The sequence below is a fragment of the Euprymna scolopes genome, chromosome 14 (assembly GCF_053919585.1).
Source record: "Euprymna scolopes isolate OS-2025 chromosome 14, ASM5391958v1, whole genome shotgun sequence".
NCBI lineage: Eukaryota > Metazoa > Mollusca > Cephalopoda > Sepiida > Sepiolidae > Euprymna > Euprymna scolopes.
In genome coordinates, this window is record NC_136495.1 from 123,178,674 (window position 1) to 123,203,920 (window position 25,247).

General features: G+C 32.4%; 1 protein-coding gene across 1 annotated transcript in view; it reads right to left on the reverse strand.

Moving 5' to 3' along the window:
- LOC145292796 (MAM and LDL-receptor class A domain-containing protein 1-like) overlaps positions 1–25,247 on the reverse strand; it is a 497,041-nt gene that overhangs the window by 466,150 nt on the left and 5,644 nt on the right. The window contains exons 4-7 of the mRNA XM_080138835.1: positions 17,159–17,314; positions 11,351–11,491; positions 6,086–6,360; positions 3,525–3,606 (exon numbers count right to left, since the gene is read on the reverse strand). Of these exons, the coding sequence (XP_079994961.1) occupies positions 3,525–3,606; positions 6,086–6,360; positions 11,351–11,491; positions 17,159–17,314 (654 nt within the window). The remainder of the gene's footprint in view (positions 1–3,524; positions 3,607–6,085; positions 6,361–11,350; positions 11,492–17,158; positions 17,315–25,247) is intronic.

Genomic DNA, 25,247 nt, shown 5'->3' on the forward strand with positions numbered 1-25,247 from the left:
TGGTTTTCTGGTCGAGTTGTCTCTGTTCTTCTTTTGTTCACCCTATAAACGGTCCAGAGTATCTTACTAGTGATACTGCCCATGTATTTATACCTTTTATTAGGTTTCTGCTATATAATTTAGTTTCCAGGAGTTTTCTTGTTCTCCTGAGGTATCCCTTTCCAATTTTCTTATTCATTTCTGTTGCTCTGATGGTGTCCGCTTCCAGAATTCCCAAGTATTTATAGTCGTCTTGTTCTCCTAGTGCCCTCATTTCTATTTGGTTGGGTAGTTCCATGCCTTCTGTCGTTTCTAGTTTTCCCTTTCTTATAACTAGTTGTGCGCACTTTTCCATTCCAAATTCCATTTGGATATCTTGGCTGAAAATTCTGGTAGTGTTGATTAGTATTTCTAGCTCCTTTTCGGTCCTTGCAAAAAGTTTCAGATCGTCCATTTACATCAGGTGGTTCGTTTTTCCCTCTGTATCGGAGAACTTGTATCCGGCTTGGCACTTTCTCAGAATACTGTTCAAGGGCATCATGGCTATGATGAACAGTAGTGGTGATAGTGAGTCTCCTTAAAAGATGCCTATTTGTATGTTAATTTCTGTTATGTGTTGTCTATCAGCTGTCAATTCCAGTCTTCATGTTTTCATTGCATTTTCTATTACATTGGTGATCCTGCTTGGTATTTTATGCATTTTTAGGCATTCTGTTATCCATTGTATCGTACGCTTTTTTGTAGTCGATCCATGCCATTGCTAAATTCTTTCTCCTCCTTTTTACCTCCTTTAGGATCTTTTGATCTATGTATAACAGGTCATGTGTTCTTTTTTTCCTTTTTGAAATCCTTCCTGCTCCTCGGAGATGAGTCCACGGTTATTCAGGGAGTGGTAGATTTTTTCCTTCAGTTGCGCTGTCAGTATCTTCCACATAGTTGGTAAGCAGGTGATTGGCCTATAGTTGCTAGGGACGGTTCCTTTCTCATTGTCCTTCTGTAGTAATGTGGTTCTACCTTTTGTCATCCAGTCTGGTACGCTTGCTTCCTGTATAAATCTTCTCAGGTTTTGGGCTTGCCTTTCGTGTAAGGTTGTGCATTTTTTGAACCAGTATGCATATATCCCGTCGTGCCCTGGTGCTCTCATGTTTGCCATTTTTCCTATGGTTTTCTTTAGGGTTTCCTTGTTGATTTCATTCACTGTTCCTTCTTCTATTTGTTGTAACTCTTCTTTCATGTCTTTCAGCCATTCGGCATTTCTATTGTGATCTCGTCGCTCTTCCCATATTTTACTCCAGTAGAGTTTTGTTTCCGTCGGATTTGGTTGTTCTGTTTTTGTTTTTCCTCCGTTCACATTTTGGTAGACTTGGCTTTCATTAGTTTCAAATGTTCTGTTTTGTTTGCATTGTTCAGCTTTATATCTATATCGTCTCAATCTCGCTTCTTTTGCTTTTATTTTTTGGTCCAGTTCTTCATGTTTCTTGTTTAGCCTCCCCTGTCAATTACCTTTCCAATATTCCGTTTTCTCCACATTGCTTTCTTTCTGTTGACCATTTTGGTTTCTTTTTTATGTTCGTGTATTTGGAGTTCTGGTCTTATTTCTCATCCATGTTTTGTAGATCTGCTTGTCTCCGGTTGTTGTTTTTTCTGGTTTCAGATTCGTACTTACCATTTTGGCGCCTGCGTAAATTAAGTTGTTTAAGTCTGTGATTGTATTTGTTGGGATATGTGGGAGGAGCTTGTTAACCTTCTCCGTTTCCGTTTTTAGTTTCTTCCGCTCTTGGTTCCTTAACGACGGGAGCTTTGTTTTTTCCTCGTTCATCAGCTTTATCATTTTATTTAATTCATTTGCTTCATTCTCTGTTAGTTCTGTTTCATTGTTCTCGGTTTCCACGTTTGTGGACTTCGTTCTTTGTTGGTCCCGACCTTTGGTGTTTTTACTTGAGGGACTTCAACTTTTGGTCTTGCTCTACGAGCAGTTCCGTTGGGGGATGCTTCTTGTTCAGTTTCATCATTTATTTTTCGCTGTATTTCTGTTAGTTCTAGATTAGAGAGCCAACCTTTCTTGGGTATCAGTTTTGCTTGGTCCGCAATTCTTTGTTCTGTCGTATGGAAGTCACTGGATATGTACCATAGTTCTTTCATTCGTTTTCGATAACCTCCATATCTATATTTAAGATGACTTCTATAGTAGCATTCCATTACGAGTCTATTCTCTTTTGTTGTCCATTTCTTTCTTCGTTTTTTTCCTTTTGATGGTTATCATGGCTGTGCTTTCTTTGTTCGGTATCATTTTGTTCCCTGAAATTAGAGGTTATACGTACCTGTTCAGCGTCCATGTTATTTGAGTTTCTGAAATAAAAAAGTTGGCCAACATTCGCAGGATGACGACCGGGTCCCCCATGCTGACTACCGAAGGAGCACCTGTCGATCATGACACAGATCTTTCTTCTGGGTCCCACGGTTTGGATTATTTGTAATTCACATTTTTCATATTTTGCTGTTTGTGGCAACACCGGGCCCAGAGTTGTTTTACTCGTGGTTCTGCTGCAGGGATAGTGTAACGCTCCCCTGTATACAGTAGGTATCGTGCACTATCACACATACATATGGGACATGGGCAAAAACAAATTAAGGAAGAGGTTCAAAGGACTTATTAATATTTACTTAGTGTAAGTCCGTAGATGTAATTCGAAATTAGAGATATTTGAAGATAGATTCCCCTCCCATATTTACAAGTGTATTTGAATTGTGGATTCGTCGTAATACTGTCAGATATAGTTACCGATTTTTCTTTCCTTTCCCCCTTGAGGAGAGGGATATTTTAGATACATTTGCATTTAACCACTGACTGGAATTAATATTATATTTGGCAGAGAATGAGTCAAAATAAAGAATTTTAATAAAACGAGAATTTAGTACAAAAAAAAAAAAAAAAAGAAATACCGGTGGGAAAATAATCACTTGTGGGGATATTTTCCCCAAACATGTCGGCTCAAAAGACGAGTAACCTTACAGAAGCGGTGTTTGGTTTGCCTTCCTTGTCAGTGAGAAAATAAAACAAAAATACAGTAAAAATCAGGGATATGTTACTATAATTTGTCGTTTTAAAGGTATTAAACATTGTTCTACTTATCTGATACGTATCCAACGCGTTGAAAGTTTCCATTTATCAAATTATTATTATAACAAGAAGAAGAAGAAGAAGAAGAAGAAGAAGAAGAAGAAGAAGAAGAAGAAGAAGAAGCTGAAACTTTCGATATCTAAAAATAGCATTTTCGGAACAAAACTTTTTTTTTTTTAGTTACTTTTCTGTATTTTCGCGTTTTATTGATATTAATCACGGAGGAGAGAACATTCTGTTGAGATAGAAAATTTCCGGAATAGTAAAAGTTAAGTCTGGGTATGTGTTTTCCGTGGTCTGGTACATGTTTAAAACAATTTTGTTTTGTACAGATCGAGTTTAAATTGTGTCGATTTTATAGGTATTTTTGTTTAATAAAAATCGTTTCTGTTAATTAATTTACAAACAGAAGGAAGAAACTTACGCGAGCAATCTTTTTCGTTGTCAAACAAGATGTCATCGACAGCGACGTATCCGGATTTGCCAACAACGACTTCAATAGTTACCTGTTAAGAAAGGAGAGTCATCGCAGATAATGCACATACAATAAAGTCGTATTACATAAAAGAGAAATATATATTTTATTTGAACTTATAGAAGATAGAGAAGACTTCTCTACACAGGGATTGTACGGGCAAATCGCACGTAATTTCTTTAAAAGTAACAACAGATCGTTTTAGAAATCAAAGACAGAACAGATTATAAATAGCATGGTGGATGCAAGGGAACAAGAATTGTTCATAACTTCCGGTTTTTGTAATAATTCTGAATATTTGATATCAATCAAGGAGATTATTAGCGAGCATATGTTAACATAAAAAGTCTTCTTGAAGGTCTAAGCATTATCCGGTTTCCCTCCTAAATCTGACGTAACCGGTCTTTTTAGACAGAGTACGCAAATGTCTTTATTTAATAGACCGTTACCGTCAACAAAATCTCACTCATTTACTGCTGAGTTCTCCATGAACCTTTAAAGGTTTTATTCTATTAACTTCTAACCCTGGCCCTAACCCTAACCCTAACCCTGGCCCTAACCCTAACCCTAACCCTAACCCTGGCCGCTTGCCTTTGGAATTGCCTCCTTATTCCTTGTTTCAACGACTCGATCAAAATGCAAAAATGTATTTGTAATGTGAACAAACATCTTGCTGCGCAACTTCACACTATATATCCGGTTCCTAATTCTACTAATCCCTTACGTTTTATTCGAAATATGTATTTTCGTAGTGAATAAAAGCAAAATCCTACATAAATAAAACAGTAGATGTATATTAGAGGCGGCACAATCACGTTGAGACACTGGTTCTCGTCAGATCATATAAGTTAAGCAATGTTGAGCCTGGTCAGTACCAGATGGGTGATCATTTGAGAAGGCGAGGCGCTGTATGTACCGCGAGGTAAAATACCAGGTCAAGAAACTGATGCGGTCTATCCTTCTCTCGAGGGAAAATGGGACTCTCCTGAGCCGTGATAGGCACCCTGTCTAGTGATGGCGTTACGATAAAAAAAAATCCCCTCGGTAGCCCTGGCGAAGCATCAAGTCGTCAACTACCAACAAGATTTGCATTACACTACAAACTCGTGCAGTGAGTTCAATTTTGGCTACGGCAGCGCTGGATGGATGCGAGATGTATGTGTGTGTAAATATTTAACAGGTAAACTCGTAATAGTAATTATACACAAAGGACTGCTTATAACGAGTGAAATCTTTGGGTTGATGAATAATGCATACAGACATATATCGGTATGTTGAAATAGGAAATGTTCTTTTCAACTAGACGACATGTTTATACTTCTTTCTGCGCATGATCACATAAAATTTATTATTTCAAGTGTGCTAATATTTTGGCTTTATCATCTTTGTTTCGATATCAAAATCGCTAGAGCACACGGCTGGATCGTGAACTGTTTTGGTTTCGATTCGAGCTGGTGGCACTAAGTCATTTAAAAAAATAAAAAAAAATTTGTCATCATATTTTTATATTAATAAATGCGAATATCTGCATGATTTGAAATATAAACGTATTTTACGGCAAGTGGAATCAAAAGCGCTATCGTTTTAACATATAGATTCTTGCATCGTATTTTAAATGAAGAAGAACTAAAAGATATAAACATTAAACTAGAAAAGAAAATTAGTACGGCTGGCGAGATATGTATAAAATAAAACGCACCCACTCCTCCTACCTCATAGGGGATATGGAAAGAGAAGCCATTATGAATTAATGTTTCATTTAATCAATTAGATAATTATGCATGAGAACGGAATATTCAAATATGTCAAATACAACCTCGCAACGCCGGGTATTTCAGTTAGTTATAAATAAAACAAATTGTAGGTTCATAGATTTCTCAAGCATTTTAAGTAGTAATTCAATCCTAATAGACCCTACTGGAGGTCAATTCGACACATTCGATTCCATATTCAACGACAGTATCCGTTGACACTTCCTCTTGCTTCAAAAGTTTCTGAGTTCAATCCCTGGTAAAAGCACGTAAAAATAATTAATACAAGGTATTATAAAAGCAAATTATGAAGAATAAGAACAACCTACAACAGAATCTGTCCGACTATTGCTCGCTGCTGCCGGTCTAATATCTGGTTCTGTTCAATCCTAGGTGGACCCTCCGAACAGGTTACGCATTCTCTTTGAGAAAGCGATAATTTATTGCTAATCGTCTGAAGTTCTCGTATAGGGTAATGCCGATGGTGATGCTCAGGCATTTTTAGACTACAAAACTTTTCATGAATTAAAATTTAAAAAAAATAAAGAAATGTACAGAAAAACTAAAACACATTAAATACAGAAATTTAATAAAGAAAATTAAAAAAAAAATATATCACATAAATTAAAAGGAAAAACAAATCAAAATTAAATTATCTTAATTAAAAAGAAACGTAAAAAAAACAAATTAAAAATTAAAAAGACTCAAAAAAGGTAACATCATCATCATCATCATCACATCAGTGAATCAACAACTTACTGTAAATGTACGAGACGTTCTGGGGATTTGAACTCGGGCATCCAGCCACTTTCCAGTTGTCGGCCATTGTCCAGCTTTATTTCCAACCAATTGCCAAATAACGCGATGATAGCCTCTTGATTTGATACCAACTGTCAATGTTCCTGGATCTTGTCCGTTACTATTAAACCAAAAATGGAGGCAGCTTTTTGAACGTGCTTCAAAATCAGTAGTTTCTATGACAGCTCTGGTTGTAGGAGGATTGTGGTCAGTCGTGACGTACAAGTAATGACCTGCTACATAAAGAAAAGAAAAACATCAGTTCGATACACAGATATTGGGTTTATTCATGTTCGATGGCAAGGTTAAATGATTTGATTTCGAAACTGATCGATATTAAAAATAATATACAACTTGCGGTGTCTCCGTTCAGTATCGAAAGACAATGGATAACCCCTGTAATGGTAGCTGTGTGAAATAGTGAGGCTAGGGTTGCGCAGTCCCACTCCTGAATCGGCACTACTTTAGTCCAGTTGCAAGAAGTTTAGGACGACTATAAACAATGCCGAAATAAGCGGAGAGAATATGCAGCACCTGAAATTCCCAAATGATGATCCATTTTAGTACTGACAGGCTCAACGTTGCTTAACTTCGGTAATCAAACAGAAACCTGTGTGCCATTACGGTTATGCCATATACAGCTTAAGGTCACTTTAAAAAACGAAGATTACATGTATATTCATTGAGTTTATAGTATTTTAGAAAATCTTGTTTCTTTCAAAATAGTTTATTATTTTTTATCGTGTTTGAATTGTTTACTTTCTAATATTTTGTGCCCCCTGGTCCAATAAATATAACAACAATATCGGCGGTAGCTAAATGGTTGACGACACAGTCTGATAATCTAGGTGTGCCAAGTTCGAATATATTTCGTTCCACATAAAAACATTCACTTATGGATGTTGACAACCTTTACGTTGTTTTTCCTGCAAATACTCAATGTCTTTCTAGAAACACTTCTAACAAGAAAGATATCGAGGAAACAAATGCCAACACTAATTGCCTATTCCATACAAAATGAATAGATAATGCTTAACAAAAACCACAACAACATCGTCAAAAAAAGATTTCTGAAATAATCGACATTTACTTGGCTGAAATATTTTATATTGGTTCGATATATTAATTACTTATATCGAAATTCACAACGACTCAAAAATAATACAGTGTAAGCCAAACACCTGTTTGAATTAACTACATAAGAGGGAGCTAACGCGATTTCCTCAGTGAGAGCCAATCAGTGACTGTCATTCATATAATGTATTACTAGATGTTCCAATTTACTTGCCTCTCCACAAGGTCGGTTTTTAATGTGGAGAAAATCCAGCTCCCCGAAAAGTGGTACTCTGGATAGGAATAAAAATAAAAATTGTCCAAGTCATCAAGGATTTTTTCCTTCACTAACCAAAGACTGAAAGGGTGAAGTAGGGCATCAGAACATATACCACACTGTGATCCTTGCGTAAACAAAACCTGGTCGTAGACTTTGGCTTGGAGCATCTCTATTAACGACGAGTCACACTCATGGAATTTTAAATATAGCGATTATTAATAGGGCGATTACAACATTTTCCCAGACTGATACAATTACCGATTCTGTTCCAAAATTACAGATTCCGATACAATTATTGATTCCGATTATTTTTAAATATATAAATATGTATATCTACAGAGTTGTTGATTTTTTTAAATTAAATTTCGGATTACTGTGTAATGTATGCATGTGTTTTCACAAATGCATAAAATGCACTTGTGAGGTGCAATGCATATTGTTGAGTTTTATTGGTAGTTAAGACTCAATAAATAGCATTTTAATATTAGTATTAAGAATAGAAAATTTTGTCTAAAAAGCAAAGAATAAAACAATTCAAAGAATCGTTTTTGGCATCAGAACATATGCACAAATATTTCCGATTTCCACAGCGAATCTGATACCCCTGAAATTCCGTTTTTCCGCTTCCACACTAACAGAATTTGTCATCGTCTAAATAATTCAATCTAAAGTCCACATATGGATAAAAGAAGAGTTTCTTCGTCTATGTCCTTTAAACATTTCTTAACTCTTAATTCTTTACGTTTTGTTCTTATTACAAGACGCAAATAAAGTCGATATATAATATATGCATAGACTCTGCCATCAATTTTTATAATCTTTTACCCTCTATAATCTTTATTGAGTTTGCTAAAAATCCCGACAATCTAAAATCATGTGATTTATCGATAAAATATATACTACATGATCATATTGATACTCCGATTCTCATTAGTTCACCGAAGTTAAGCAATGTGTACGTTCGTCAGTACGAGACGCATCACTATGTGTGTGCACCAAGCACTGTATATAGAAAGACGTCGTTATCTCACTGCAAGAACTGCAAAAACCTAACGTCGTCATCTCTTCTGACCGAGATATACATGCGATCAGGGTCGCTTGTGAATTTCAATATTCCCTAGAAACTAGCTTCTTCAATCCATAGTTCATACTTCCCCGCATAAAAGTTAATGCTGCTTCGTTTGCTCTATTGACATCCTATGTATACATTTTTACTGTTCTTTTGCGAAGAGATATTTGTGAGTATTTGGAGTGTAGACAATTTCACGGACCAGGACTACTTATTGTGTATAATTAAAAAACACAACTATCAATTAACTCACACTTAATCATTTTTCTTAATTCTTGGATATGTTACTCATTTCGACAATTATTTATAATATTTTTAACCCACATTAGCAACCCCCTACTATTAAAATAATAACTTTGATATATTATCTGGGATGATTATTTTATTTCAAACACACCAATCAATTAACTCACATTTTGTCATTTTTCATAATTCTTGGATATATTACTAATGTTGATAATCATTTTTCATCATTTTAACCCACATCATCGCCCCACTTACTAAAATAATAACTTTGATGCATTGTCTGGTCTGATTATTTCATTGCAAACACACTAATGCATCAAACAACATGTTACATTTTTCATAATTCTTGGATATGTTACTAATTTCGACAATTATTTTTCATAATTTAAACCATCCTTATCGCCCTCTTTTACTAACATAATTACTTTGATATATTTCCTGGGCTGATTATTTTATTATAACACACACAATCGATTAACTCACATTTAATCGTTGTTCATAATCCTGGATATGTTACAAGTTTCGACAATAATTTTTATAATTAAAACCCCACATTATGCCTCTCCCTCCTACATATAATATATTTGATATATTGTCTGGGCTTAATATATCATTACAAACACACCAATGGAATAATTCACATTTCATCATTTTTTTATAATTCTTAGATATGTTACTAATTTTGACAATAATTTTCATAACTTTAAACCACTGTGTCGCCCCCCCCTTACTTAAATAATAACTTTGATATATTGCCTGGGTTGGTTATTTCATTACAAACAAATCAATCAATTCTGGGTATTCTCATAGTATATATGTTTCACCTATCTTATCCAATCCCGGGTGACGCCGCATATTCTGCTAATATATATCATTCACCTATCTCATTTGATCCCGGGCGACGCAGGGTATTTTGCTACTATATGCTTTCCACCTATCTCATTCAATACTGGGCGACACTTTCTGATAGTATATATTTGCACATCTCATTCAATCCGGGAATGACTTCATATCCGCCACCCCACTGTTGAAAATATACATTAAATAAAGTAATGTTTAAATCGTAAACTGTTTCAGCCATTTCCGGGACTGACTTTATATCCCCAACCCACTGCTAAAAATATACATGAAATAATGTAATGTCTAAATAGTAAACTGTTTCAGCCATTTCTGGAACTGACTTATAATCCCCAATCCACTGTTGAAAATATACATGAAATAAAGTAATGTATAAATCGTAAACTTTTTCAGCCATTTCCGGGACCGGCTTCTTATCTCCCATCCTACTGTTAAAAATATACATTAAATAAAGTAATGTCCAAAACGTAAATGGTTGCAGCCATTTTCCGGAACCGACTTCATATTTCCCACCCCAATGTTAAAAATATACATTAAATAAAGTAATGTGTAATGCGTAAATGGTTTCACCCATTTTAGGGACTGATTCAATATCCCCCACCCCAATGTTAAAAATATACATGAAATAAAGTAATGTTTAAAGCGTAAATGGCTTGAGTAATTTCCGGGACTGACTTCATATCCCGTAACCCACTGCTTAAAATATACTTGAAATAAAGTAATGTTTAAATCATAAACTGTTTCAGCAGCTTTTCGAAAGTAATACATAAAAACATTAACACGGTTAGAGATTAGGCAACCATTGCTTCAACATGAATTTCTGAGTGTAGTATCAGTTTCAGCATTCTAGTGACTTAAATCCCTCTTTTTTGGTCTTGGTTAATGGAGGGGAAATCCTTCATTACTGATACTATTTTTATTTTTGTTATTGACCAGAATGCCCCTTTTGGGGAGCTGGTTTCCCCCTAAATTTATAACCGACCTCATGTCCAATTCCGCCCTTTTGGGGAGGCAAGTAAACAAAAAAATTAATCAGAATGGACATTTTTCAGGGCGTTTTATAATTAATCAAAAGTGACATTTCCAGGGCATTTTGTAATTAAATCAGAAATAACTTTTTCCAGTGACTTTTTTAATATTAAAACTTTGTTACATTAAACATAGTACCTATTCACAATGTCTCCCCACGGGACAGATTTAGACATTTTTTTAAAGTTTTTTAACGTGGAGAAAAAATTGTCTTAGTCGTAAAGGAGTTCTCTTTCACTGAGAGAGAAGAACGTGAAATGTATCACCTGATAAACAGATACTACACTTTGATCTTAGCCAAAAGGTCAAGAAAGATAAATTATTTTTATTATTTTTGCCTCAACAGCGATACCAATTTTTTTTTATATTTCAATTTCCTTTTCAAGGGTGACAAGGTTTATTTGGAATATTCCACTTTTTGGAATATTCCACTTTCCTTTTTAGGGATGCACAGTATGATAACTGACGAAGCGATAAGCGTAATAATATAAGGATAATATTAATTATAAAATATAATTAATAACCAATAAAAATGGGCACTAGATAAAATAAATAATTAAATATTTCCGAAAAGAACTTTGCCTATTTTTCTTTTTATTGAATACAGTAGAGATACATCAGAACTCAGTTTATATAAAGAAAAATGTAGAAAATCTAGAAGAAAATATATCTTTGAAGATTTTAATTTTACCTGATCCGATTTCGGCATTTGTGTGATCCAATCTCGGGGCGGATGAATCGGAATTCTTGTCAGCTTCCTTTATAATCCAATCGAAATCATCATCGTTAGTATTTTGCCATATGCACATGTCTTTCTCGAAATTACACAATCCTGAAACAAAAAACAAACAAGAATTTTTACAGCATATATATATATATATGAGGTACGGGCAATTTAATGGCTGTTTCGTAGGGGGCATGGTTTTGAACGCCGGCTACTCATAATAATCTTTTTTAAATTTTCGTTTACTTTTTTTAAATTCTGTTTGAAAAATTATAGTTTAAAGTTAATTTCTGCAAGAAAATAAGTGTGTGAAATAATAAAAAATACCTGAATAATTTTATCTCAAATCTGAAAAAACCACAGCTCACATTAAAATTCATTATGATAAAGATCGTGTTTACATTTTTCTGGCAAGAAAAATATAAGTTTTCTGAAAATATTTCCAAGTTAAGTATTAAGTTAAAGTTTTAAGATAATGAATTAATACAGTAAATGTACTTAACTTTTGCTAAAAAGTAATAATTATCCCAAAATGTTAGACTGGTAGAACGAAACTTGTTTATCGTATCAAAAAAAACAAAAACAAAAAAACTCTGGCGACAAAATTCAAATATGTATGGAAGGACAAATAAGACATAATTTACTTCTTTATTAAACATTATTCCGGCATACCAAGCGACTTTTGTCTTTACTTTCTTTTGAGTCGTAGACCCCTTAACTCATTTAAAAATGCTTAAACGTTAATTAAATTCATTAATGATACTAATGACAATTTATTCATTGAAAAAAAGTTAGCACCATTATTTATTAATATCAATACAAAATTACAACTGGGTAAGAAAACAATTTCTAATTATTGAAAAAATTACACACTAAAAAATACAGGCTTACGTTAAAATGTATCATAATTTCTACGTGAAATTTAAAAGTGATAAACACAAACAGCTGGGAAGTTAAAGAGAGGGTGTGGGCAAAACAGATGGTTTTCTTTTCAAGTCTGTGCATCCGTAATTACCGACATGGAACGCTCGTATAATTTTTACCATTTTATAATTAAATTATTTTCTATGTTCCTGTTTTCCAATTTAATTTTTTTTACTTTATCTTCTAAGATTATATGAACATTATATTACGTTGATAATTATACGTTCATGCGTGCAATGGAAATATTAGAATCTTACATGTAAAGATTACGTAAAAATATAAGCTTAAAAAAGTAGAAACACTTTTTGCAATCATAATTCTTTGTGTGAAAATATTAAATAAACAATGTTTAATTCAATGATAATGTTGGTACTTCGAAAAATTAAATTGTTTTCGAGTTATAGCGATTTCCTTAATACGGACTTTAGGGGATGTTTTCGTAATGTTCCTCTAAAAATTATTTTTTGCATTGTTACAAATTACGATGTTTTATTTATATAAAAAAAAAACAAAAATAAATTCTTGCGTTTTTTATTTACTACAGAAAACCATAACTTTAGCATAGGTATTTTTTATTTAAACAAAAGATTACATTTCCACTCATCTTTATAAATATAAAAGCGAAAACGTGTGTATGAATATATGTATGTATGTATGTATGTATGTGTGCTTGTGTGTCCGCTAAAAACTTTCGACAAACAGAAAAAAAATTAACAAACTTACTATCATATTGAAGCTCCATCCTTCGCCCGAAAAATATCGAAAAATTGGCCAAAAACGTTAATTTTTTTCAAGCTGAAATCAACAATTTTCTACAGGGGCTTCAACAAAAACCGTCCTCTCATGACGAGATTTGTTCTACGTATGCGTCAGATGACGTCATGACCTGATTTAGTTTAAATAGTTTAAGAACTGACTAAATTTCATGTACGTCGTGTTAGTTCAGTTGGTTAGAGCGTTGGGTCATTATCTAAACGTTTTGGGTTCGAATCCTGGTGTGAGATTTTATTTCGATTTTAAAAATTTTAATATGGAAGCAGTGTTATTTAAGCCATTTTCACGTAACGTTTGTTTTTCTGTTTTTTTTTTACTTCGTTTATTCTTATGTTTTCATTAACATACCCACCCCCGACCGACCACACACATCCCAAAAAACCCGGGTACCAACCGATTTTTTAAATTTTAATATCGAAACAGGCTCATTTAAGCCATTTTTTCTGTGTTATATTTTTGTTTTTAGTTTTAACGTTTGTTTTTCTGTTTTATTTATTTATTTATTTTTTTGATTTTTACATTTAACATCGTTCGTTTGCCTCACGTTAGTTTTTTTCTGTTTTTTTCCGATGTTTTGATTAACCCCCCTCCCCCTCCCCACCACCACCACCCGGGTACCCCCCGCTTAAGTTTTAACGTTCGTTTTTCTGTTTTCTTTTTTTACTTCGCTTATTCTTTGGTTTTCATTAACAACCACACACACCTCCAAACACTCGGGCAACGCCGGGTACCTCCACTAGTATTTAAATAAAAATTATTAATTCATTATATTCCACGCTCATTATTTGATAAATACTGAAAATGTAATTAAAATTGGTTGATTTCCTGATTTTTCGTGAAATTTTCAGTAAAAGGGAGCGATAAAAATATTTATACATTTTGAGCATCGGCATTCATTTTGCACGTACCTAATATGTATGTATATATATTTATATATATATATATATATATATATATATATATATATATATATATATAGCCAGATTCTCATGTGAATCGATTACACAATTTTGCATCTTACTAATGATAACATAGTTGTATTCTATCTAGGACCATTTTAAAGTGCCTGTGTACGTAACTAAACAACACACACACAGACATATATATATATATATATATATATATATATATATATATATATATATATATAAAGTAACTTGGTTCTTATTGTTGAGCACTTTAAAGTTGAAATCGAAAGTCGGTCACCTAAGCTCGCATGCATAGATCATGATGTTATAACCATTAGATCATTATGGATGGATGTTAAAATGCTAATGGAGTAAGAAATGGCTTCGTGGCTGGGTTTGAATCTCCCGACCAGTAGGGATCGTGTGACCCTGCACTGATGATTCTCGAAAAGATCAAATGTTAGTGTCTGTAAGTATTAAAAAATTATTATATCAATAATTATATATATATATATATATATATATATATATATATATATATATATATATATATATATACAGTGATGATCATATTTATTGGCACGGTAAAATAAAAGTTAAATTTTGTCTAATAAATTCTAAAAAAGGGATTAAATTAAAGAAAATAACAAAGTATATTATGTATTTTTAACTGGCCTTTCCGATGCAGCAATCGGATTTTAGAAAAAATAAATAACAAAGGAACAACAAACATAATTGCAAAAAACCCTTGTTCAAAATTATTGGCACGATTTATTTAATAATCAATTGTATAGCCTTTGGCCTTGATTACCTTCCTCAGTCGCTTTTCATAGTTTACAACCAAGTTGTTGCACTCTTCAGTAGTAATTTTAGCCCACTCTTCCTGACAATAATCCTCCAATTGAATAAGATTCTTAGGCTTCCTTTGCATTACCCTCAATTTTAATGTTCTCCATAAATTTTCAATTGGATTAAGGTCTGGGCTTTGTGATGGCCACTCCAAAACATTAATATGATTGTCCTCAAGCCATTTCTTAGTCAGTTTAGCCGAATGCTTTGGGTCATTATCTTGCATGAACCACCAACGACGACCAAGTGAGAGCTCTTTAGCAGAGTCTTTCAGGTTTTCATCCAATATTTTAACATAATCTTCCTTTTTTATGCTACCTGTGACCTTAACAAGTCGCCCTGATCCAGAGGCAGCAAAGGATCCCCAAAACATCAAACTGCATCCACCGTGCTTCACTGTGGGTATGGTGTTCTTAGGCAGGAAAGCTTCGCCAGATTTTCTGTAAATATAAGACACTTTATTATGGCCAAATAACTCTATTTTCGTTTCGTCAGTCCATAGAACACGTTTCCAGAATGCAACATCTTTATCAATATGACGTTTTGCAAAGGCTAGCCTTGCTTTCAGGTGCATAGGCTTCAATAAGGGAGTCTTTCTCGGACGACATGCTTTTAAACCAGCTCTCTTCAAAACTCTACCAACTGTATGTCGAGATACATTCACTCCAGAGGTGCTCTGTTCATCAACAATCTCCCCAACAGAGATCCTTGGGTTTTGTTTTACTTGTCGAACAATTTTCCGTTCATCTCTTGGGGAAAGAATCCTTTTTCTCCCTCTACCCTCTAAACTCATAACGTGGCCTTGCGATTTGAACTTGTTTATTATGGCTCTAACAGTGGATTCGGGAAGGTTTAACTTCTTTGAAATCTTATCATAGCCCTCCCCATTGGTATGGCATGCTACAACAAGCTTCCTGACGTCTTCGCTGTGTTCCTTAGTTTTAACCATGGCAATTGAAAATTATAATTTAGTCACTTATAATAGTTTAAATAAATCGCTATCTAAAAATTATCTGAAAAAATTATTCACTGAATTAGCGTTAAACAAGCATAATATGGCTATAAAAAATTCAGAAAGCACGTAAACCGGAAATTGATTGATATTATACTGATACTAAAAGAAAAACAAAGAATAATTTTGAACAAGGGTTTTTTGCAATTATGTTTGTTGTTCCTTTGTTATTTATTTTTTCTAAAATCCGATTGCTGCATCGGAAAGGCCAGTTAAAAATACATAATATACTTTGTTATTTTCTTTAATTTAATCCCTTTTTTAGAATTTATTAGACAAAATTTAACTTTTATTTTACCGTGCCAATAAATATGATCATCACTGTATATATTATTAATTTATTTAATCACATAAATTAATATGTGAAAGTATAAATTTATGCGTAAACTATAAGTATTTACTTCAACAGTGCTCAATATATATATATATATATATATATATATATATATATATATATATAATGTGCATCTGTGCATCTGTGCATATAGTTACATATGTATATCTCTATATAAGTTGTAATGTAAATTTATGAATTAATTAAAAGAATTAAACAAAACTTGTAAATTCTATTCCAGTTTGTAACGCACACATTTAACCATTTTAGTCACGTTCTTAACACGTTAAAACGTATTTTTTACACACGAGACGCTTCACTATTTTAAGTAATTTAAATGTAATTTGTACTGAAGCATATATAAGCATCTAGATTTTAACCGAAACAGTAATCAAAAACTGCCTGAAGACGACTGAAGAAAATCAGTTGAAAGTACTTGCAAAAAGAAATAGACAGGTAGACGAAAGTAACTACGGATCTTTCGTACACAAATTCGACCAAGACATAAGAACGACGATTCGAAAAGTGGAAAAATTACAAAATGAATCATTGAGTAAAACCACTCCTTGCTATTCAACAATATCTGTCTCACTATATATACACCGATGAAGACTAAAGGATCGGTCGAAAATTATGTACTTATGAAAGAAGTTTTTTAATTTTTTTTCATAATATTATTATTTTGTATTCCTGCGCGTCACCAATTAAAAACGAATAAAGAAAAGTTATAAGCTTTTATACTTTTCGCATTCTTTTTTATTCATATATATATATATATATATATATATATATATATATATATATATATATTGTTACTTATTTTCAAGGTTGTTATTAATAAAGCATTGAAATCCAAAAGATAGTACAGAATGACGACATCGATGAGAAGCTGTATCTAGGTATTTAAATTGATATGCATCTTTTCACATCTCACACGAAAATTGAATTGAGGGAATGAGAATTTCCTTGTTTACCTTCGTTGCTGCATTTTCCTTTGAGTACACTGAAATCGTCGATTGCAATATCGCCGGATGCTGGACCCCCAATAATTGCTTCGAACATGATATTAAAACTTGTGAAATTGCTTGACACTTCAACTGATACCAACTGCCATGCCTTACTTTGATGTCCTGAAAAAAAAAACGATTTGATTATATTTATATGTATAGCTAAATGAATACACATATATATTTATAAAATTCAAATTCTGATATATATATATATATATATATATATATATATATATATATATATATATATATATATATATATATATTAGTCCTGCGCGAAAGAGCAGGACACAAAATGTTTTAAATAATAATAATAATAATAATAATAATAATAATAATAATAATAATAATAATTGAATAACAATAAAAAAGACTTTCCCTGGCGAGCGCTACTATTGAGGGTAACCAGTTATACAGTCCTTTTGAAATTTTCATCTCTTTTTTCTCGTTATATACTGAATATATTTAATGAAACCTATATGAAATATGTTCCTTATTAAATTGTAAAGATTTTCTATTCTGAAAGAAGTTTGAAAAATTTAATCTAAAAAGTTATTTTAAAGTTTTTGTATAAAGAAATTCAGATTTTCTCATTATTCTGTCCGTATGACAAAAGGGAGTTGCAAAAAAGAGTTGTGGTGTGAGGAGAAATACAAACTGAAACAGAGAGAATATTCAGACTTATAATAATACAAAGAGGGGGTTGCAAAAAAGAGTTGTGGTGTGAGGAGAAATACAAACTGAAATAGAGAGTAGGAGAGTTTTTATAAATACATGCAAAATCACGTTCATTTTTTAAAATCCAAATTATTAAATTAAATAAAATATAATCTTAAAAAGATACAATACAAGTTAGAAAAGCATTTCATTCAAGGCATGAAAATTGTTAAACAAAAAGTTTTTACTATAGGCTTTAACAATAAAGGTACAAGATTCAATTTGAAATTTATTTATCTTCAAAGTGCACTTTTTTACATTTTACAAAGCAGGGTATTAAATTTTTATACCTTACTTTGTAAAATTTATAAAAGTGCACTTTGAAGATACATAAATTTCAAATTGAATCTTGTACCTTTATTTTTAAAGCTTATAGTAAAAACATTTTGTTTAAAAAATTTCATGCCTTGGATGAAATGCTTTTCTACCTTGTAATATAATGATTATATTTGTATGTATAGGTAAATAAATACACACATATATTTACAAAATACAAATTCATATATATATATATATATATATAATGATTATATTTATATGTATAGCTAAATAAATACACACATATATTTATAAAATTCAAATTCAAATATATATATATATATATATATATATATATATATGATTATATATATATTTACATGGAGTTCACCACTTATCAAGGCCCAATCTGAGAGAAATGATTTAATGATCGAGAAAATATTTCCAGCTACGATATAGCTGGAAATCTAGTGTAGTAGGCCTTTATGCCAAACCTTATCAAAGGCCTTTGATATGTCGAGAGAAATTGCCCTAGAAAGGTAGCCTTTGTCGAGAGATTCGCTAATCCTGCTGTAGATCTAGCAGAACGGAAACAATATTGTGTGTCGCTAAAAAGGTTATTTTTGTTGAGGTGGTTGACTACTTCTCTATTTATTGTGGATTCCAGCAACTTACTCATGACACACAGGAGACTTATTGGTCTGTACTGAGAGGGGGGTGACTTATCACCTGAATTCTTAAATACAGAGCATACTGATGAGGTTTTCCAGGGTGTTGGGAAGCACTTCTCCTTAAGGCAACGCTTAAACAGTTTGGTAAGTATGGGGGCAAGTTTTGGTTGTAATTTTTTTAACACTATAATTAGAATACCGTCAGGACCAGTTGCTTTACTGGAGTCAAGGTTCTTGATTAACTTGGCGACCTCCCGCACATATATGTGTATGTTGCATAGCATGTTGTCTGTTATAGGATGGAATATAGGGAGTTGATGGCCTTCGTCGCACAGAGTAGAATTTGCCGCAAAGTTTTTGGCAAATAGTTTGGCTTTGTCGGATGCTGTCGAGATGACCTCTAGTCCATTGATAATGGTTGGGATAGAACGCACGTTTCTGTTCAGGATCCTATTTGCTATTTGCTAGAACTGTTGGGAACCAAGCCGCTGCTCAGCTACATTGGATTTAACGGATTGAGCATATAGTTCTCTTGCATTAATCATATATATATATATATATATATATATATATATATATATATATATGTATATATGAACAAATGATTAAAAAAAACATGTTAAAAGACATCTTGAAAAAGAGTTAAAAACATATTTAATTTTAATAAAGGAAACGCAAGATAAGTGGATAGTCCTGAATCCGCGGAGTTTCGAAGAAATACTCTCCTTCTCATCAGAGGGCAGGAATTAGCAAAATGCAGGATCGGATTTTGCATATAAAAGTATTTAATGAAACTACAAGTAAGTCACAGATCTTACTTGGTTAAAAAAAAAAAGGTGAGGTAAGGGGAACAGGAGGCAAAAGAAAAATGATAAAAAGATTTCACATGAATGGTGAAGGGTAAAAAATCCAAGAATGGTAAAATCCAAAACGGTCGAATTTAAAATTTCCAATCCAATGGGTAAATTCCAAATGGTCCAAAAAAATCTTATTTCTTTATTCTTATATATATATATATATATATATATATATATATATATATATATATATATATATATATATATATATATATAATTATATATATATAATATAATGATTATATTTATATGTATAGCTAAATAAATACACACATATATTTATAAAAGTCAAATATATGCATATAATGAAAGATAAAATTCCAAATGGCGCAAATATAATAAATTCATACTTTTCGGAATTATGTAATAATGCCCAAATTCTAGTTCTTATTCTTCCGATGAGTCAGGGCGGATAATAGTAAAAAAATGACGTAATAATTATATGATTGTTTCTGCACGACGAAACAAGTGATGTCAAGTATTTAACATTTTTAACATGCCGAAAAGAACAAACGGTAAGATGAAGGTTTGTCGTTTATTTGTATATGCTTTGTAGTTATGGTAACATAAATTGAGCTTCATAAATAAAGGGCGAAATATAACTGAATAAGTACATATTTCCATAACCATACACACACACACACATATATATATACATATGCATATATATATATATATATATATATATATATATATATATATATATATATATAATGTTTAATTATTATAGTAAAAAAATAATTATGACAGCCTCTTTAAGAAATTCATTTCTTATCGTTGAGCACTTTCAGTTGAATTAAAAGTCGGTCAATTTAGCTCTTATGCATAGATCATCGTATAACGATAAGATCACTGTCTGACTGGCGTAATGAACATTTAAATTAAAATGTTTAAAATTCAACGCTATCTCACACGGTTAATGGTAGCCGAATGGATACGGTCTCCGCTAATCGAGCCAGAGATGTCTCGTGTCGCGGGGTTCGAATCCTTCGGCTGGTGTTAATCGTGACACCCTGCACTGAAGAATCCCGAAAGGATGAAACACTAGTGTCTGTATGTATTTAATTATTATAGTAAAAAAATAATTATATATATATATATATATATATATATATATATATATATATATATATATATATATATAAAACTGAATTAGCACATATTTCCATAAACATACACACACATGCATATATATATATATATACATATAACTGAATAAGTACATATTTCCATAAACATACACACACACACACATATATATATATACATATGCATATCTATATATATATATATATATATATATATATAAATATAACTGAATAAGTACGTTTCCATAAACATATATATATATATATATATATATATATACATATGCATATCTATCTATATATAAATATTGCCTTGAATTAAATATATATATATATATATATATATAAATATAACTGAATAAGCACATATTTCCATAAACATACACACACATGTATATATATATACATATGCATATCCATGTATATATATAAATATAACTGAATAAGTACATATTTCCATAAACACACACACACACACACATATATATATATACATATGCATATCTATCTATCTATCTATATATATATATAAATATAACTGAATAAGTACGTTTCCATAAGCACATATATATATATATATATATATATATACATATGCATATCTATCTATATATATATATATATATACATATAAATATTGCCTTGAATTAAATATATATGTATATATGTATATATATATATATAATTAAAGATAAAATAAGAATATAAATGGTTATTTTTCAGTTTATTAAGAAAAACAAGAAAGTTATAGAAACTCTTGATACCATGTCATTTCGATACTTAATGCCTCTTCTCAGAACAGAAGAAAGAAACTAGGTTACAGATAAACATATTTGCGAAACTAACATAGGTAACGTTAGCTTTAAAATAATAATAAAACAAAATAAACACATTTCAGTTAATTACATGAATTCCAAAACTGACACTTTGAGTATATAAAGAGTCAAGTACGTATTCACGTAGAGCTTTACAACGATAACAAATAGTACATTTTTTTTCTGAAAAAACGATACACACACAAAACACACAGTGATACGAAAATATTACCAATGAATATGTGTTTAAACGGATTTCTAATAATTGGACCCATCGCCTTATCACTGTGCCACTAAGATTCGCCAGTAGTGTAAAATAGGTATCGTATATAAATGTTATTATATATTGTTTTTACTATGTGCATAAATAAACATCTTTTTAAGGGGTGGGGTCATCTACCTAAATGCTAAAGATAGAAACATTGTGCATTTTTACCAGTATAATGCCTATATAGAGGGAGCCTATATATTTAATATATCATGATCCAAGGGCACGTTCCTAATTATATACATATGAAGAGAGAGAGATAGAGAGAGAGAGTGAGAGAGAGAGACAGACAGACAGACAGACGGACAGACAGACAGAGATAAGAGGAAAAATAACCAATAGCTTAAATAGATACTCTTTGATAATCAATATATTACTAGAATAACGTGTGTTATTTATTTTGTGTGTCACACTTACATCCGAGTGACTGTCATTTAATTGTTATTGACTTTCAGTTCCTGTTATAAATAATTTTACCAAGAATTATTCATAAGTTTTGGTTTCGGTTTCAGTTATAGCTGAAGGATCTCAAGTTATATACATATATTTTTTTCTTCATAAGTTTTAGTTTCGGTTTCCATTCCATCTGAGACACCAAAGTCATATGAATATATATTTTTAAAATCACAACTTTATAATATATAAAAATCGATAGAACATTAACTCTATAATAATATATATAAAATCTGCAAAAATTAAAATATCATATTTAAGCATACTTTATGACTGGATTACGCCTTTGTCTCTGCTAGCTTAGATAAATAGTTTTGCAGTTAAAAAAAAGAGCTACAATAATATTAGAGCGTCTCCATTTACGCTGAACATCTACAGAATGTCAGCATCAATATATTACATATGATTGAATACCTGTGGAATTTCTACAAGTTCCGCTAGTTTGACTTATAAATGAGATAAGTGCTCCAAAAATGTTCACTCTCTAACAGAACAGTATACTAATGCGTGTTTAGAAATTTATAATCAAGGTGTAATGTGATGTGACCCTCCCAGAGCTGTTGCTCTTCTCACTAGAGGAAGGCTGAGACTCCCGAAGCACTAGAAAAGGCCGGGCAAATATGAATTTTATTCTTTAATTATCATCCGGTGTGCCCGGGGGACAGCAAAAAAACCCTGCTGAGAGAAAGATTAGGATTGTGAGTTTCATTTTTTATGAAAATCGACAAACAATATCATTTTTAAAGTTTGTACTCAAAACAAGTAATAACTCAGGGTTCTGGAGAGGTGATGTTTATAATTCAAGTGCAGTGCGTCGACCTAGGAACAACCCTGACGCGAGAAGCATGACGAACACCCGACTGCAAACTGAAGACCAACCCGCGCGATAAACGGGGTCCTGCCACACAACGAAGAAGTTACATCGAGTCGTTCTTGACAAAGATAATGACTTGGACGATCATAGGGTGACACTTTGTTGACCTGCGACTAGGATAGCGTCAGACTTTGGTTCTGTGACCAAGGATTGTCTCTTACGTGACAAAGGATCCCTTGGGAAGGGATCCCTTCACAGTAGGATTGAACAACAAACAGTGAATTATGTCATTATTTTTCTTTACTTTTCTATCTAACATTAGTCAACAGAAAAGGACCAATTTTCCTTCACAATAATGTCTGATCGCACGTTGCTAAAACGACCCTGCAGAAGAACGAATTGGGAATGAAACTCTGCCTTCCCAGACCTCTCACCTACAGACTACCACTTTTTCAAGCCTCTCAACAAATTTCTGCATGAACAATACTTCGAAAACCTAAGCGATATCAAAAACATCGCCACCATAACGCAAGATTTTTACATTACTATACATTAAATACACGTTTTTGCGTTGGCATAAGAGTGTTGATTCTGATTATGCTTATTTCGATTAAGAACTCTTTGAACCGAGATATATTCATCTGAATTTAAAATTTTAAAAACCGCAAAAACTTTTTTTCAACCTAATATTAATAGAAAGGAACTTATTGTACACGACATTTTTGTTTATATTAAGTAATACATTTATTTAAACATATCTGTGCGTGTGCAAGTAGGAAACTCATATCTGGATCTGTCACCAATGTGGGCCTAGAGGTGAGGATGGTTTAGTTGTTAAATACACCGACTAATGATCTAGGTGTGCCAAGTTCAAATTCAGGTCGTTCCAAAGAAAAACTTTCATTTGGATGTTGACACCCTTCATATGTTACATCCTTAAAGTACCTGAAGTGTTTCTAGAAAATAATTCTGACTAGGAAATCGAGGAAACAAATTAAAATCATCTGATCTATCTGAAATAAATGATTGACTAATAAGGGCTAGCGAATACGGTGTGGCCAGGTTTAGCAAACTAAAGCTATTCGTTTAGCAATTTTTCTGTCTTTTCTTCTCTCACTCACGAGTGCACATCGTTCTTTTTTATGTGACTATCTCTTTTTTTTACATAAACTTTTATATAAAATATATGTATGGTATACAAACTATGGTGAGTTTTCGGGTAGCCTTTTTTGATGGCTGATCTTCTTGGAGCTGATGTAATGTCCTGTTGATGGTTGGTTGGTTTCTTTTTGTTTTACGACATATCAACCCTTTTCAGGTTATTTTAATGCCGAATCCAGTGATTTTGAAGAACAATTTTTTAATAGAGTATATATTTTTTTAAAAGTCGGTTTCTATTTAACCCATAGTTGGAACCCTAACAGGTACTACCAGTCCGGGTTAGAGTGGACCTGGGAGCAATGACAATTAAAGGGTGGCTCCACAGTTCCCAAAGCCCGCAAAGCTGGGGCCTCACAATCGGATATAGTTTAAGGTCATATCCAGGACTGCTCTGTCGATGGAGAGTTTCTCTTAAACTGTTCATCTTTTGAAATGTATTGCTGTTATTACATATATATTTTGCTCTGTGTCGTAGGTAACGGATAATTTCTTTGATTACATTTTATGGATGGTGGCAGTTGCAGTTTAGATATTGCATAGTGAAAAAATGCATGATATATAGAAATAGCACAAACCTCTGAGGTATTAGCACATCTAGGAATGATAATTTGTTATGATAGTCATTTCCCGCCTTAAACTAATTAGATTGACGTATAGATTTGACAGATAGATTTCACATAGTTCAGCAATATTTGAGCATCTTCCTGGTGAATACAGAGTATGAATTTGTCATCCACATATCATAGCCACATTGTTGGCTTTAGTGATTGGATCCTAATGTCATTTCCCCAAAGTATTACATATATACATTGGCAAGTACGGAATGCAATGATGACCCCATAACCAAACTGTCTTCTTGTCAGTATATGTCAAATGCTATCATGAAGGAAAAGAAGCCGTGTTCATGACGACAACAAGGGTGTATAACAATCTATATATCCAGCGGTAAGA